Source organism: Pongo pygmaeus, chromosome 6 (assembly GCF_028885625.2).
Source record: "Pongo pygmaeus isolate AG05252 chromosome 6, NHGRI_mPonPyg2-v2.0_pri, whole genome shotgun sequence".
In the NCBI taxonomy this organism is placed as follows: Eukaryota; Metazoa; Chordata; class Mammalia; order Primates; family Hominidae; genus Pongo; species Pongo pygmaeus.
In genome coordinates this window covers 151,042,186-151,056,266 of record NC_072379.2, presented here as the reverse complement: position 1 = coordinate 151,056,266, position 14,081 = coordinate 151,042,186, and the positions used below count along the sequence as shown (strand labels likewise).

At 41.0% G+C, this 14,081-nt stretch overlaps 1 protein-coding gene across 5 annotated transcripts in view; it reads right to left on the bottom strand.

The window, feature by feature from the left end:
* GALNTL5 (polypeptide N-acetylgalactosaminyltransferase like 5) overlaps positions 1 to 14,081 on the bottom strand; it is a 63,286-nt gene that overhangs the window by 35,051 nt on the left and 14,154 nt on the right. For all 5 annotated transcript variants that reach the window (XM_054495254.2, XM_054495256.2, XM_054495258.1 and 2 more), the window contains exons 3-4: positions 13,467 to 13,587; positions 1,470 to 1,636 (exon numbers count right to left, since the gene is read on the bottom strand). In XM_054495254.2, coding sequence (XP_054351229.1) covers positions 1,470 to 1,636; positions 13,467 to 13,587 — 288 coding nt within the window. The remainder of the gene's footprint in view (positions 1 to 1,469; positions 1,637 to 13,466; positions 13,588 to 14,081) is intronic.

Sequence of the window (14,081 nt, the reverse complement as noted above, 5' to 3'; positions counted from 1 at the left end):
AACAGTGTTATTTACGATAGGTGCCTGGCCAACATCTACATTTCCACCACACAACTGCCAGTGACTTGAGTCACATTCAGGAGTCACCTAGAGTCACTTCCCCGCAGGGTGAACCTCATGGGATGGTTTCTTCCTCTGCCTGTTCTACTGCTGTTCTACTGCCTGTTCTACTGTTCTTCCTCTGCCTGTTCCTACTGCTTCTCCTCATCTTTTTGTTTCTGAGCTCATAGTGGGTCACATTTACAGTGGACTGGGTTGACTTTCAGCCTGAAACTTACTTAATATTGACATCATTGCTTTGGTACTCCTGGCTTGCCTAAGGTTTGTACTCCATTGTAAATTAGATGAGTAATTTCCAATTCTAACTGTAGCTAACTAGTGCTAGTATCACGATTCTTTAAAACCAGTAAGTATGAAAGAATACACACTTAACTGCAGTTGGTCTGATTCCACTTCTTTCATGGAATTCCTAGATCATCTCATTTTCCTGCATTAAGCCCTTAATAGCTCCTCATAGCTTCAAGATAAAATTCAAATAATGCCTTTTATGAGCAGTTACCCCCTCTGCCCTGCCTTTTTTTAAGTGATGGGGTTTTGCCATGTTGCCCAGGCTGCTCTGGAGCTCCTGAGCTCAAGGGATCTGCCCACCTTGGCCTCCCAAAGTGCTGGGATTGCAGGTATGAGCCACCAGGCTGGGCTGGGAGATCCCTTTTAATAACTCTGGTTTTGCCCACCTCCCCCCTGCAACTCTATACTCATGCATAAACTACATAAAATATGGTAGCATGTATTTCAAGCTCACTATGTCTTCTCTTACCTCTGGGCCTTTACGATGCTGCTTAAGCTACCAAAAACACTTTTTCCTTCCTCTCCACCTAGATCATTACAACTCATCATTCAGAACTCAGTTGACATGTCACTTCTTCCTGAAGTTATCTCCGAGGATGTGGCCGGTGCCCCTATGTTTACCTTATGGAAGCACCACCCCTCCACCCCTCTGCCATGAGCCCAAGTACAGGGCCCAGGTCTCACGTGTCCACCATGCACCAAGAGCCCCTAGTGCAGTGCCTGCCCCAATACCCACCAAAAAGATATTTTGTACAAAATACTCAAGTGCCATCGGGGAGAGCACCTTCAAAGTAGATTAGATGGCCAGGCGTCGTGGCTCACACCTGTAATCCCAGCACTTTGGGAGGCTGAGGCGGACAGATCACTTGAGATTGGGAGTTCGAGACCAGCCTGACCAACATGGTGAAACCCCGTCTCTACTAAAAATACAAAAATTAGCCGGGCATGGTGGCATGCACCTATAATCCCAGCTGCACGGGAGGCTGAGGCAGGAGAATCGCTTGAGGCAGAGGTTGCAGTGAGCCGAGATGGTACCACCGCACTCCAGCCTGAGTGACAGTGTGAAACTCCATCTCAACAACAACAACAAAGTAGATTAGATAATGAGTGTTCTATCTTACCAACTTTGCTCATGTCATCTACCAAAATAATTTCTTCAAGAAAATAGTGAGGCGTGAGGTTCATGACACTGGACACGGTCCGAAACAAGGCATTAAATTCTTCATTATAGAAGCAAATGACAACGCTGGCAGTCGGGAGGCGGGCTGGGTAATGTTTTTGAAGACACCTGCAAGCAGAAGCAATATGAAGAAAACAATCCATCTAAATGCCTTGGATGTTTTGTCATCTCGTTCAAACACTTCTCCTTCTTTGCATCTTTTTGACTCTTTACTCCTTCAACTGATAATTATGGTAATAAGGTGACGGTACATCTAAAAACACAAAAATTTATTTAACTTCTTATGTTGTTCTGATATTTTCTGAATAATTTCCCCCTTCTTAATGTCAGTAATAATTGCTCTTTCCTGAGACTGTGTTGATAATCTTAGTTCTATTTTAAACACAGTATAAACACAAATTATATTCATATATTAGCTTCTGTTATAAAAATGAATAAGTTTTATCTCTTTTTTTTGCTGTCACCATGACAGAACAGATAAAAATGAATTATTAAACTCACACATTAAAAAGTGTACATTAACTTTATTGTGCTGTCTTCAGAGAAAACTCCAACTTTATTCTTATATTTGTGGAGTCTGTCGCAACAAAAAAGTATAGCAGATATGGTCGAATTGGATTTCTTCTGAATATTTGACAAAAATGCTTTATTTCATTTTTATTTATTTATTCTTTTTGAGATGGAGTTTCGCTCTTGTTGCCCAGGCTGGAGTGTAATGGTGTCATCTTGGCTCACTGCAACCTCTGCCTCCTGGGTTCAAGCGATTCTCCTGCCTCAGCCTCCCGAGTAGCTGAGATTACAGGCATGCACCACCATGCCTGGCTAATTTTTTATGTTTTTAGTAGAGACAGTGTTTCACCATGTTGGCCAGGCTGGTCTTGAACTTCTGACCTCAGATGATCCACCTGCCTCAGCCTCCCAAAGTGTTGGGATTACAGGCATGAGCCAATGTCCCTGGCCCAAAAATACTTTATTTTTTTGTGTGTGTGCATATGAGGGAAATATAGAAGCTGAATTCTGGAATTCTAGTAATATTAGTTATTAATTATTGTTTAGATTGATATATTCTTTGGTTGTATTCTGAAATATTTTGGCTGTAAATTAAAGAAATCTGCTGCAGCTAACTTTAGCAAACGAAAGGGAGGTGTGGCTGGCGCAGTGGCTCATGTCTGTAATCCAGGCACTTTGGGAGGCCGAGGTGGGTGAATCACGTGAGATCAGGAGTTCGAGACCAGCCTGGACAACATGGCAAAATCCTGTCTTTACTAAAAATACAAAAATTAGCCAGATGTGGTGGTGCGCACTCGTAGTTCCAGCTACTTAGGAGGCTAAGGCAGAGAATATTTTGAACCTGGGAGAGGGAAGTTGTAGTGAGCCAAGATCATACCACTGCATCCAAAAAAAAAAAAAAGAAAGAAAGAAGCGTGAGGGAGGGGGAGAGAGAGAGAGAGAGAAGGAAAGAAGGAAGGAAGGAAAGAAAGGAAGAGAGATGTATTGTGAGCTGACCCAAATGTCTCACAGGACCTAGAAGCTGCAGCAGCTGGAGCCTCAAGGAATGATTAGAACTAGAGGCTTGAATGACGGCTGGATACTCTCTATCTCTGCTTTTGTGTTTACATCTGGGAAAAATAATAATAGCAATATCAACCTACCTCCAAGGGCTATGAAGATGCAGTGAATTAACACGTCTACAACACTTACAGCAGTGCCTGGCACCCAGTAAGTATTCAGATAAAAGGCTCATTACATGATTATGATTCTTCCTCTGCAACTGGGCTTTTTCCCACTTCTTTAGTGGGAAATGTGATTGACATCAGCATATCTTATAGGCAAGGACCCAAGGAGAAACTGGTGGGACTTTACCTTTTCCAAGATCAAATATTGACCGGAAAAGATTCATTGGCCCAGCTTGCCATAGGTGCCCATCCCTGGGTTAATCAACTGGGGCCAGAAAATTGAGTTGAAATAAAAAAATCATTGTGGCTGGGCGCGGTGGCTCAAGCCTGTAATCCCGCACTTTGGGAGGCCGAGGAGGGCGGATCACGAGGTCAGGAGATCGAGACCATCCTGGCTAACACGGTGAAACCCCGTCTCTACTAAAAATACAAAAATTTAGCCGGGCATAGTGGCAGGTGCCTGTAGTCCCAGCTACTCGGGAGGCCTGTAGTCCCAGGAGGCGGAGCTTGCAGTGAGCCGAGATTGCGCCACTGCACTCCAGCCTGGGCGACAGAGCCAGGCTCCGTCTCAAAAAAAAAAAAAAAAAAAAAAAATTCATTGTTAGCACTGCAATCACACGGAAAGGGGGAAAAACAGCGGGAAAGGAGTGCTGGGCAGGCAATCCTACGGGCATCCTGGACAGTCCCCTCAGGGTACTCACAAAATGAAGTCACTAGGGAAGGAAACGGCCTTGTCCTGGTCTTCATTTTTATCCAAGACAAGATGAAGACAGAGAAGTTATGCCCACTGAGTGGAACTGACATCAGACTCAAAGGAACGGAGAGTCCAAGGGACAGGGCCAAGGAAGCACCGGAACAGACGGGAATGAGGGCACCTGCACTGTCTGCACTTGGGTCTGTAACGGTGAGTGGGAAAATGCGGGTGTGCAGAAACATGTGGAAAAATAATTAAAGGGCTTAAATGAGTCACGCCTGTCATCCTAGCACTTTGGGAGGCCAAGGCGGGCAGATCACCTGAGGTCAGGGGTTCGAGACCAGCCTGGCCAACATGGCGAAACCCCTTCTCCATTAAAAATACAAAAATTAGCTGGGCGTGGTGGTGCATGACTGTAATCCCAGCTTCTCAGGAGGCTGAGGCAGGAGAATCGCTTGAACCCAGAAGGCGGAGGTTGCAGTGAGCTGAGATCGCACCATTGCACTCCAGCCTGGGCGACAGATTGAGACTCTGTCTCAAGAAAATATTCCAGTAAGACCACTGAGTTGAGAGACAGAAAGTAGGAGAAAAGAGAAAATATGATACTAGACTGAATTAATGGAAGGCCAATACCATGAATAAGAGAAGTGGTGGTTCAAGATGACTTCTGCTGCTAAAATCACATCCCTGATGTTATAGTCAGTCCTGGGTGTATCACTTTAAGAAAACTGGAAATAAACTGTGTCCCTTCAGTTTGATGTTGGTGGAGGAGCCTGAAACTCACATGAGGACTCTTTAGACCCCCAAGAGAACCTGGTGTGTGTGGGTTTCTCAAAAATAGATCAACAAATGTTGCTGTGGTATGTCTATAAAAACCTTCCTGGCCAGGTGCAGTGGCTCATGCCTGTAATCCCAGCACTTTGGGAGGCCAAGGTGGGCGGATCACCTGAGGTCAGGAGTTCAAGGCCAGCCTGGCTAACACAGTGAAACCCCGTTTCTACTAAAAATACAAAAAATTAGCTGGGCGTGGTGGCGGGCGCCTGTAATCCCAGCTATTCAGGAGGCTGAGGCAGGAGAATCTCTTGAACCCAGGAGGCGGAGGTTGCAGTGAGCCAATCGTGCCATTGCACTCTACCTTGGGCAACAAGAGCAAAACTCTGCCCCCCTCCCCCCGCCCCCCAAAAAAATCTTTCCTGACCTAAGTAAGCTGTTTTTAAGAGTAAAAGGAGGCCAGGCACAGTGGCTCACGCCTGTAATCCCAGCACTTTGGGAGGCCGAGGCAGGCAGATCACGAGGTCAGGAGATCGAGACCATCCTGGTTAACATGGTGAAACCCTGTCTCTACTTACAAAAAAAAAATTTAGCTGGGCATGGTGGCGGGCACCTGTAGTCCCAGCTACTTGGGAGGCTGGGGCAGGAGAATGGCGTGAACCCAGGAGGTGGAGCTTGCAGTGAGCCGAGATGGCACCACTGCACTCCAGCCTGGGTGACAGAGTGAGACTCCATCTCAAAAAAAAAAAAAAAGAGTAAAAGTAATTTGGATGGCCTTTGGTTGTCCTCAGTGAGCTGATCATATAAATTTGCTAACCTTATACATTGCTGACCTTATACATTAATAATAGTTCAGTACAAAGCAGGACTCTTTTAGGCTGAATTGTGTCCTCCAAAATTCATATGGTGAAGTTCTAGTCCCCAGGACCTCAGAATGTGATCCTATTTGGAAAAAGAGCTGTTGTAGAGATAATTAGTAAGGTGAGCTCATTAGGGTAGGCCCTAATCCAATATGACTCATGTTCTTACAAAAAGGAGAAATTTGAACCCAGAGACAGACATATAAAAAGGGAAGATGACGTTAAGAGTTATAGGGAGAAGACGGCCATCTATAAGCCAAGGAGAGACATCTGGAACAGAGCCTAATTTCTTTACAGCTCTCAGAAGCAAGCAATCCTGCCAACACCTTGATTTCAGATTTCTGGCCTCCAAAACTGAGAGAAAATAATTTTTGTTGTCTAAGCTACCCAGCTGATGGTACTTTCTTATAGCAGCCCTACCGAACCAATATTTGGGTACCAAATTTTACCATGCATCAGTCTCAACTGGGGTTCTTGCTGACTGCAGATTCTGATTAAGGAGATCTGGGCTGGGGCCTGAGATTCTGCATGGCTAGCAAGCTCCCAGGGGCTGTCAGTGCTGTTGGTTTTCAGGCCGTATTTTGAGTGGAAATAGTCTAGTGGGCACAGGCACTATTACAATGACAATCTTTTAAGCACATTAGAAACACATGGTGATAGATGACTGATAAACTAATTTGTAAATGGCTATTCATTTGTTCAAATACAATTAAAAAATGGATTTTTCTAAATAATTTTTGGATCAGAGGAAGTTAAAACTTGTAAATTATATACAAATTAAAAATGAAAGCCTATCATGTTAAAATCTAAGAGATATGGCTAAAATTTAAATCAGAATAAAATGAATATTTATAAATGTATTATTATACCACAAAGAGGTAAAATAATCAAACCAATCTTATAAACTAGCAAGAAAAATGGGATAAACCAAAAGAAATAAAAATGAACCAATAAAGATAACTAGAAATTAATGAATTGGAAAACAAAAAAGTAAAATTGGTAAGTATAATCAAAAGTTGGTTTTTTGAAAGACAAAACAATGCACATCAAATTTAAAAAGAGAATGGGAAAATATACAATAAAAAATGAGAAAGAAGGTATGGTACTAGTGGAGATAATAATAATTACGGAAATAAGATACACAACTTTTTGCCAATAAATTTGAAAAACAGGTGGAATAAAGTTTTATTACAACAGTGTCCTAAATAGCCCCTAAAAGTAGAAAGCTTGAGTAGAACAATAACTTTACAGTAATCTGCAAGTTTATCAATGTCTACCACTAAAAAATGCACTGGTGATTCATAATTACCAAGCAAGTGCTATTTCAATATAATAGGTAATGATCATACTATCCCAATTATTTTAGAGAGTCAAAAACTTTCAAATTCATTTTATAAAGCCAGTATAAGTCTGATATCAAAATCTGATGAAGATAACACAAAAAAGAAAAACATAAATCACAATTTTAAAAACTTGAATCATACATAGACTTTTTTTGAAGAGAAAATAAGGTCTTAACCTCCAGAGATGAATTGTTACTTTAATGTTTCTTAAATATGTGAACTTATGAGCTCAGAATCTCCTTGTGCTCATAAGTTTGTACCCAGCTATAAACAAAACAGTTAAAAATAATGAAATATGGCTAGAAGGGTTAAAATCAAATTAATAAATTAATTTTAATTTCAGGTTGGGTTTTGTTGAAATGACATCACCACTTATAACTTATTTTCTACTTGTTATAGGAAAGTTTATTTCTTAATTTGACTAGACTTTCCTACTATGTAATGTGTGTTTGCTTAAATCTCTCAGTCCTATTTTTGTATTTGAAATATTGTTTTAAAAAATTCTATTGGCCATATTGTAAAGTAACCTGTCATAACATATAATTTAGGTATTTGGTCTGCCTCTGTTTGACATCATTTGTATAATGTACCTATTAAGTTTACTAGTACTTTTCTCATTACCTACAGAAATTTGGTGACAATAGTAACAGGCTGTCCTCCTGTATAAATATATATTAATTAAAAATAATAGGCCAGGCGCAGTGGCTCACGCCTGTAATCCCAGCACTTTGGGAGGCCAAGGTGGTTGGATCACCTGAGGTCAGGAGTTTGAGACCAGCCTGACCAACATGGTGAAACCCCATCTCTACTAAAAATACAAAAATTAGCTGGGTGTGGTGGTGCATGCCTGTAATCCCAGCTACTCAGGAGGCTGAGGCAGGAGAATTGCTTGAACCTGGAGGCAAAGGTCGCAGTGAGCTGAGATCATGCCACTACACTCCAGCCTGGGTGACAGAGCGAGATTCCATCTCAAAAAACATATATATATAAGTGGGAAGATGAAATTTTAGAATTCTCATGGAGAATCTCATTAAGAATTTGCAGACTTCTGAAAATACATACATAAACCTCAATCTGAAAAACATGATTAAAAAAACAAGACCTAACTTATGCTGCCTATAAGAAACTCACTTCCCCTTTAAGGATATACAAGGATTAAAAGTGATGAGATGGAAAAAGATATTTCATGCAAATGGAAACCAAAAGAGAGCAGAGGATACTTATACTGAAGTAAAACAGACAGTAAGTCAAAAACTGCAAAAAGAGATAGATAAAGCGGGTCATTTTATGGTGAAAAGGGGCCCATTTCATCAAGAAGATAAAACAATATTATATTGCCAGTTGGTAATATAATACCAAGATATAACATCAAGAAGACATATTGTAAACATATCTGCACCCAACATCAGAGAACCTAAATATATAAAGCAAATATAATCTGAATAATCTGAATAATCTGAAGTGAGCAATAGACTGCAATAAAATAATAGTAGGGGACTTCAATACCCCACTTACAACTATGTACAGATCATCCAGACAGAAAATCAATAAGGAAATACTGGGCTTCAACTATACTTTAGATCAAATGGACCTAACAGACACACATGAGCATTTTATCCAACAGGTGATGAGCATATGTTTCTTCTCTGGGGCACATGGAATATCCTCCAGGACTGATCAAATATTAGGCCACAGAACAAGTCTTAACAATTTAAGATTGAAATCATATCAAGTATCTTTTCTGACCACAATGGTATGAAACTAGAAATCAATAATGAGATAAATTTCAGAAAACTCACAAATATATGGAAATTAAACAACATGTTCCCAACCAACCAATGGGCCAAAGAAGAAATTTTTAAAAAGACATTAAAATGGAAATTAAAAATATCTTGACAAATGGAAATAAAAAAACATACCAAAACATATGGGATGCAGCAAAAGCAGTACTAAGTTTGGGGATTATAGGAATAAACACCTATATCAAAGCAGAAGAAAGTTTCCAAATACAAAACCTAATGTTATATCTGAAGGAACAAGAAAAAGACGAGCAGACTAAGCCCAAATTTAGTAAAAGAAAGAAAATGACAAAGATAAGTGCAGAAATAAATGAAATAGAGATTAGGAAAACAATAGAAAAGACAAACCAAAACAAAGAATTGGGTTTTTAAAAGGATAAGCAAATTTGACAAACCTTTAGCTAGACTAATTAAGAAAAAAGAAGACTCAAAAAGAAGTGAAAGAAGAGACATAATTGGTATCACAGAAAAACAGAGAATCATAAAAGACTACTATGAACAATTATATGCCAACAAATTGGATAACCTAGGAGAAATGAATAAATTCCCAGAAACATACAACCTATCAAGACTGAATCATGAAGAAACTGAAAATCTGAACAGACTAAAAATGAGTAAGGGCATTCAATCAGGAATAAAATCTCTCACCAAAGAAAACTCCAGGACCTAATGGGTTCACTGCTGAATTTATTTAAAGAATAAATACCAATCCTTTTCAAACTCTTCCAAAAAATTAAGGAGGAAGAAACACTTCCAAACTCATTTTATGAGACCAAATTACATTTTTTTAAAAAAGCGAGGCAAAGCTAAAATGAGAATTCCATTTAATGAAATAATATGGCTATTATAATAATGGCTAAAAATCTGGTTGGACTCCAGATAGTGGTAGCTGCTCTTAGAAGTTAATTTTTAAACATAGTAGTGGGTTCTTTGTGCAGAATTGAATTTCCTATTAAATAAGTTATATTTTAAATATTAAAACTGCCAAGTCCACTTTTCCTTTTGGACAAATCTCTCTAAACTTTGTTCTTCTGAACAGTAATCATGTGATGGGGGAAGGGAAGAAAAAGCAATCATACTATTTTAGAAGGTGAGATTTAGGGAGAACAAATGATGATACAGAGAGAAATTCATAACCTAAAAGATATTTTAAAATGGTGACCTTTGTAGTAAATATTCAGTTCAGTGAAATATTGTTCTCTATGTTAATACCATGTTCTATGGTTTGAGTAAATTTAAGTTTTATATTTTATCATGACCCAGATACATTGTGTCATCATGTACAAACTCCACGTGTCTTGAGTGTACCATATCATAAGTGATATTTGTGGCTTCAAATGTTTGTGTTGCACACAAGTTGCAACAAGGCAAAGTGGCCCTGATTTCTCCTGTTTCATGGATATTCCTTAATGTAATATCATTTAGTTAAAGGAGAATATTGGCCCTTTTTGTCTGGAAACCATCAGAACTTAAAAGATGCTAAAAACGCATTAGCACATACACACTACAACATAGATGAACCTTGAGGGCATCATGCTAAGCAAAATAAGCCAGTCACAAAAAAAGACAAATACTATATGATTCCACTTATATGAGGTACTTAAAGTAATGAAATTCATAGACACACAAAGTAGAATGGTGACTGCCAGGAAGTGCTGGGATTGGGAAATGGAGAGTTGTTGTTTATTGGGTACTGTATTACTTCGTTTTCACACTGCTATAAGGATACCACCTGAGACTGGGTAATTTCTAAACAAAAGAGGTTTAATTGACCACAGTTCCACATGGTTGGGGAGGCCTCGGGAAACTTACAATCATGGCAGAAGGTGAAGGGGAAGCAAGGTACATTTTACATGGCAGCAGGACAGAGAGTGAGCACGGGGGAAACTGCCACTTTAAAAACCATCAGGTCTCTTGAGAACTCCCTCACTATCATGAGAACAGCATGGGGGAAACCACTCCCATTATCCAATCACCTCCCACCTGGCCCCTCCCTCGACACCTGAGGATTACAATTCAACATGAGATTTGGGTGGGGACACAGAGCCAAACCATATCATTCTGCCTCTGGACCCTCCCAAATCTCATTTCACATTTCAAAACCAATCATGCCTTCCCAACAGTCACTCAAATTATTAACTCATTCCAGCATTAACCCAAAAATCCAAGTCCAAAGTCTCATCTGAGACAAGACAAGTCCCTTCCTCCTATGAGCCTATAAAATAAAAAACAAGTTAGTTATTTTCAAGATACAATGGGGGTAAAGGCATTGGGTAAATATTCCCATTCCAAATGGGAGAAATTGGCCAATTGGCCAAAACAAAGGGGCCACAGGCCCCATGCAAGTCTGAAACCCAGCGGGGCAGACATTAAATCTTCTTCTTTTTTTTTTTTTTGGTAAGATGGAGCTTGCTCTGTCACCCAGGCTGGAGTGCAGTGGTGTGAACTTGGCTTACTGCAACCTCTGCTGGCTGGGTTGAAGCAATTCTCCTGCCTCAGTCTCCCGAGTAGCTAGGACTATAGGCACACGTCACCATGCCTGGCTAATTTTTTTTTTTTTTGTATTTTTAGTAGGGATGGGGTTTCACCATGCTGGCCAGGCTGGTCTTGAACTCCTGACCTCGTGATCTGCCTGCCTTAGCCTCCCATAGTGCTGGGATTATAGGCTTGAGCCACAGTGCCTGGCCCCTAAATCTTAAAGCTCTGAAATGATCTCCTTTGACTCCAAGTCTCACATCCAGGGCACAGTGATGCAAGGGGTGGGCTTCCAAGGGCTTGGGCAGTTCTGCTTCTGTGGCTCTGCAGGGTTCATCCCCCGCAACTGCTTTCAAGGGCTGGTGCTGACTGCCTGTGTCTTTTCCAAGTGCATGACGCAAGCTGTTGGTGGATCTACCATTCTGGGGTCTGGAGGAAGGTGGTCCTCTTCTCACAGCTCCACTAGGCATTGCCCCAGTGGGGACTATGTTTAGTGTCTCCATCCCCACATTTTACCTCTGCATTACCCTAGTAGAGGTTCTCCACGAGGGCTCTGCCCCCGCAGCAGGCTTCTGCCTGGACATCCAGGTGTTTCCATATATCCTCTGAATTCTAGGTGGAGGCTCCCAAAGCTCAACTCTTGCCTTCTGTGCACCACAGGCCCAATACCACATGGAATCCACCAAGGCCTGGAGCCTGCAACCTCTGAAACCACAGCCTTAGTTGTACTTTGGTCCCTTTTGGCCATGGCTGGAGCTGGAGTGGCTGGGACACAGGGCACCTTGTCCCAATGCTGCACAGAACAGCAGGGCCCTGGGCCTGGCCAACAAAATCATTTTTCCTTCTAGGCCTCTGGGCCTGTGATGGGAGGAGTTGCCATGAAGATCTCTGAAATGCCCTGGAGACATTTTCCCCGTTGTCTTGGCTATTAACACTCAGCTCCTTATTACTTATGCAAATTTCTGCAGCTGGGTTGGGCTTGAATTTCTCCCCAGAAAATGGGTTTTTCTTTTCTACCACATAGTCACCTGCAAATTTTCCAAACCTCAAGTTCAAAGTTCCATAGATCTCTAGGGTAGGGGCAAAATGCCTCCAGTCTCTTCGCTAAAGCATAACAAGAGTCACCTTTACTCCATTTCTGAACAAGTTCCTCATCTCCATCTGAGACCACCTCAGCCTGGACTTCATTGTCCTTATCACTATCAGCATTTTTACCAAAGCCATTCAACAAGTCTCTAGGAAATTCCAAACTTTCCCACATCTTCCTCTTTTCTTCTGAGACCGCCAAACTATTCCAACCTCTGCCTGTTACCCAGCTCCCAAGTTGCTTCCACATTTTTAGGTATCTTTATAGAAGTGCCCCACTCCTGGTACCAATTTTCTGTATTAATCCATTTTCACACTGCTATAAAGATTCTACCTGAGACTGGGTAATTGCTAAACAAAAGAGGTTTAATTGACTCAGTTCCACATGGCTGGGAAGCCTCAGGAAACTTACAATCATGGTGGAAGGTGAAGGGAAAGCAAGGCGTGTCTTACATGGTGGCAGGAGAGAGATAGAGAGAGAGAATGCAGGGGAAACTGCTACTTTTAAAATCATCAGATCTCATGAGAACTCCCTCAGTATCATGAGAACAGCATGAGGGAAACCACCCCCATGATCCAATCACCTTCCACCAGGTCCCTCCCTTGACACCTGGGATTACAACTCAAGACAAGATTTGGGTGGGGACATAGAGCCAAACCATATCAGGTACAGAATTTCAGTTTGGGATGGTGAGAAAGTTCTGGAGATGGATGGTATCGATGGCTGCACAATGTGAATGTCTGTATTGCACATTTAAAAAGGATTAAAATGGCAAATTTTATGTTACATGTATTTTATCACATAACATAACGATTATGTTAATCATTAACATAATAATTATTAATACAACAATTGAAGGAACAATTTTTTTGAAAAAAGTAAATTTTGGGGAATAAAAGGTAGCTGTCCAGAGCATTTTCTATCACGAATGAATGCCCCTTTGGCCAGAAGCCCTTACTGGTGATTTAATAAAAAGATCTGTGGGTAACTCAATTCTTGGAAACCTCTAGAACGCATTTTGTGCCCACGAAGAAGATATTCTGTACATTATAAGCATTAGAATCTTGAAACAGAATCTTGACATTATCTGATTTCAAGTCCTAAAAATAGGAATCTATAACATTTCTAGTATGATAAAATTAAAATCTGGTTAGTAACTGTTTTTTATCTATCTGTCTGTCTGTCTGTCTGTCTATCTATCTAGAGAATGAGAGAAAGAGAGAGACAACATACATTTTACTCCTGGTATCTGGCACTTCTCTTTCGATGCCCAAGCTTCTACTGATAATCACATTAAATCCATATTGTAAAAGTTCTTTATGAAGTTCTGGGTTTGTATGGTTAAAATCCGTACCTGCAAGAAAATGTAATTAGAGTCATGTAAGTAAAGGCTTACTAGCAGTGATGCAGGAAAGGAAAGATCTAGAATAACCAAAACAATTTTTTAAAAGAACCAGAATATAATGCAGAAATCGATCTGTGCAAAAATGGTCAAGTAATTCTTGGTAAAGGTGGGTGTTTTAGTACGTTTTGCATTGCTATAAAGGAATACCTGAGGCTGGGTAATTGACAAAGAAAAGAGATTTATTTGGCTCACAGCTCTGCAGGCTGTGCAAGAAGCACTGAGCCGGCATCTGCTCCTGGTGGGGGCCTCAGGAAGCTTCCAATCTTGGCAGGAGGTAAAGAGGAAACAGGCAGGTCACGTGATGAGAGAGGGAGCAAGGAGCGGGGCATGCCAGGCTCCTGAAACGACCAGCCTTCCCATGAGCTAATAGAGGGAGAGCTCATTACTGTAGGCAGGCACCAAGCCATTCATGAGGGATCTGGCCACATAACCCAAACACTTCC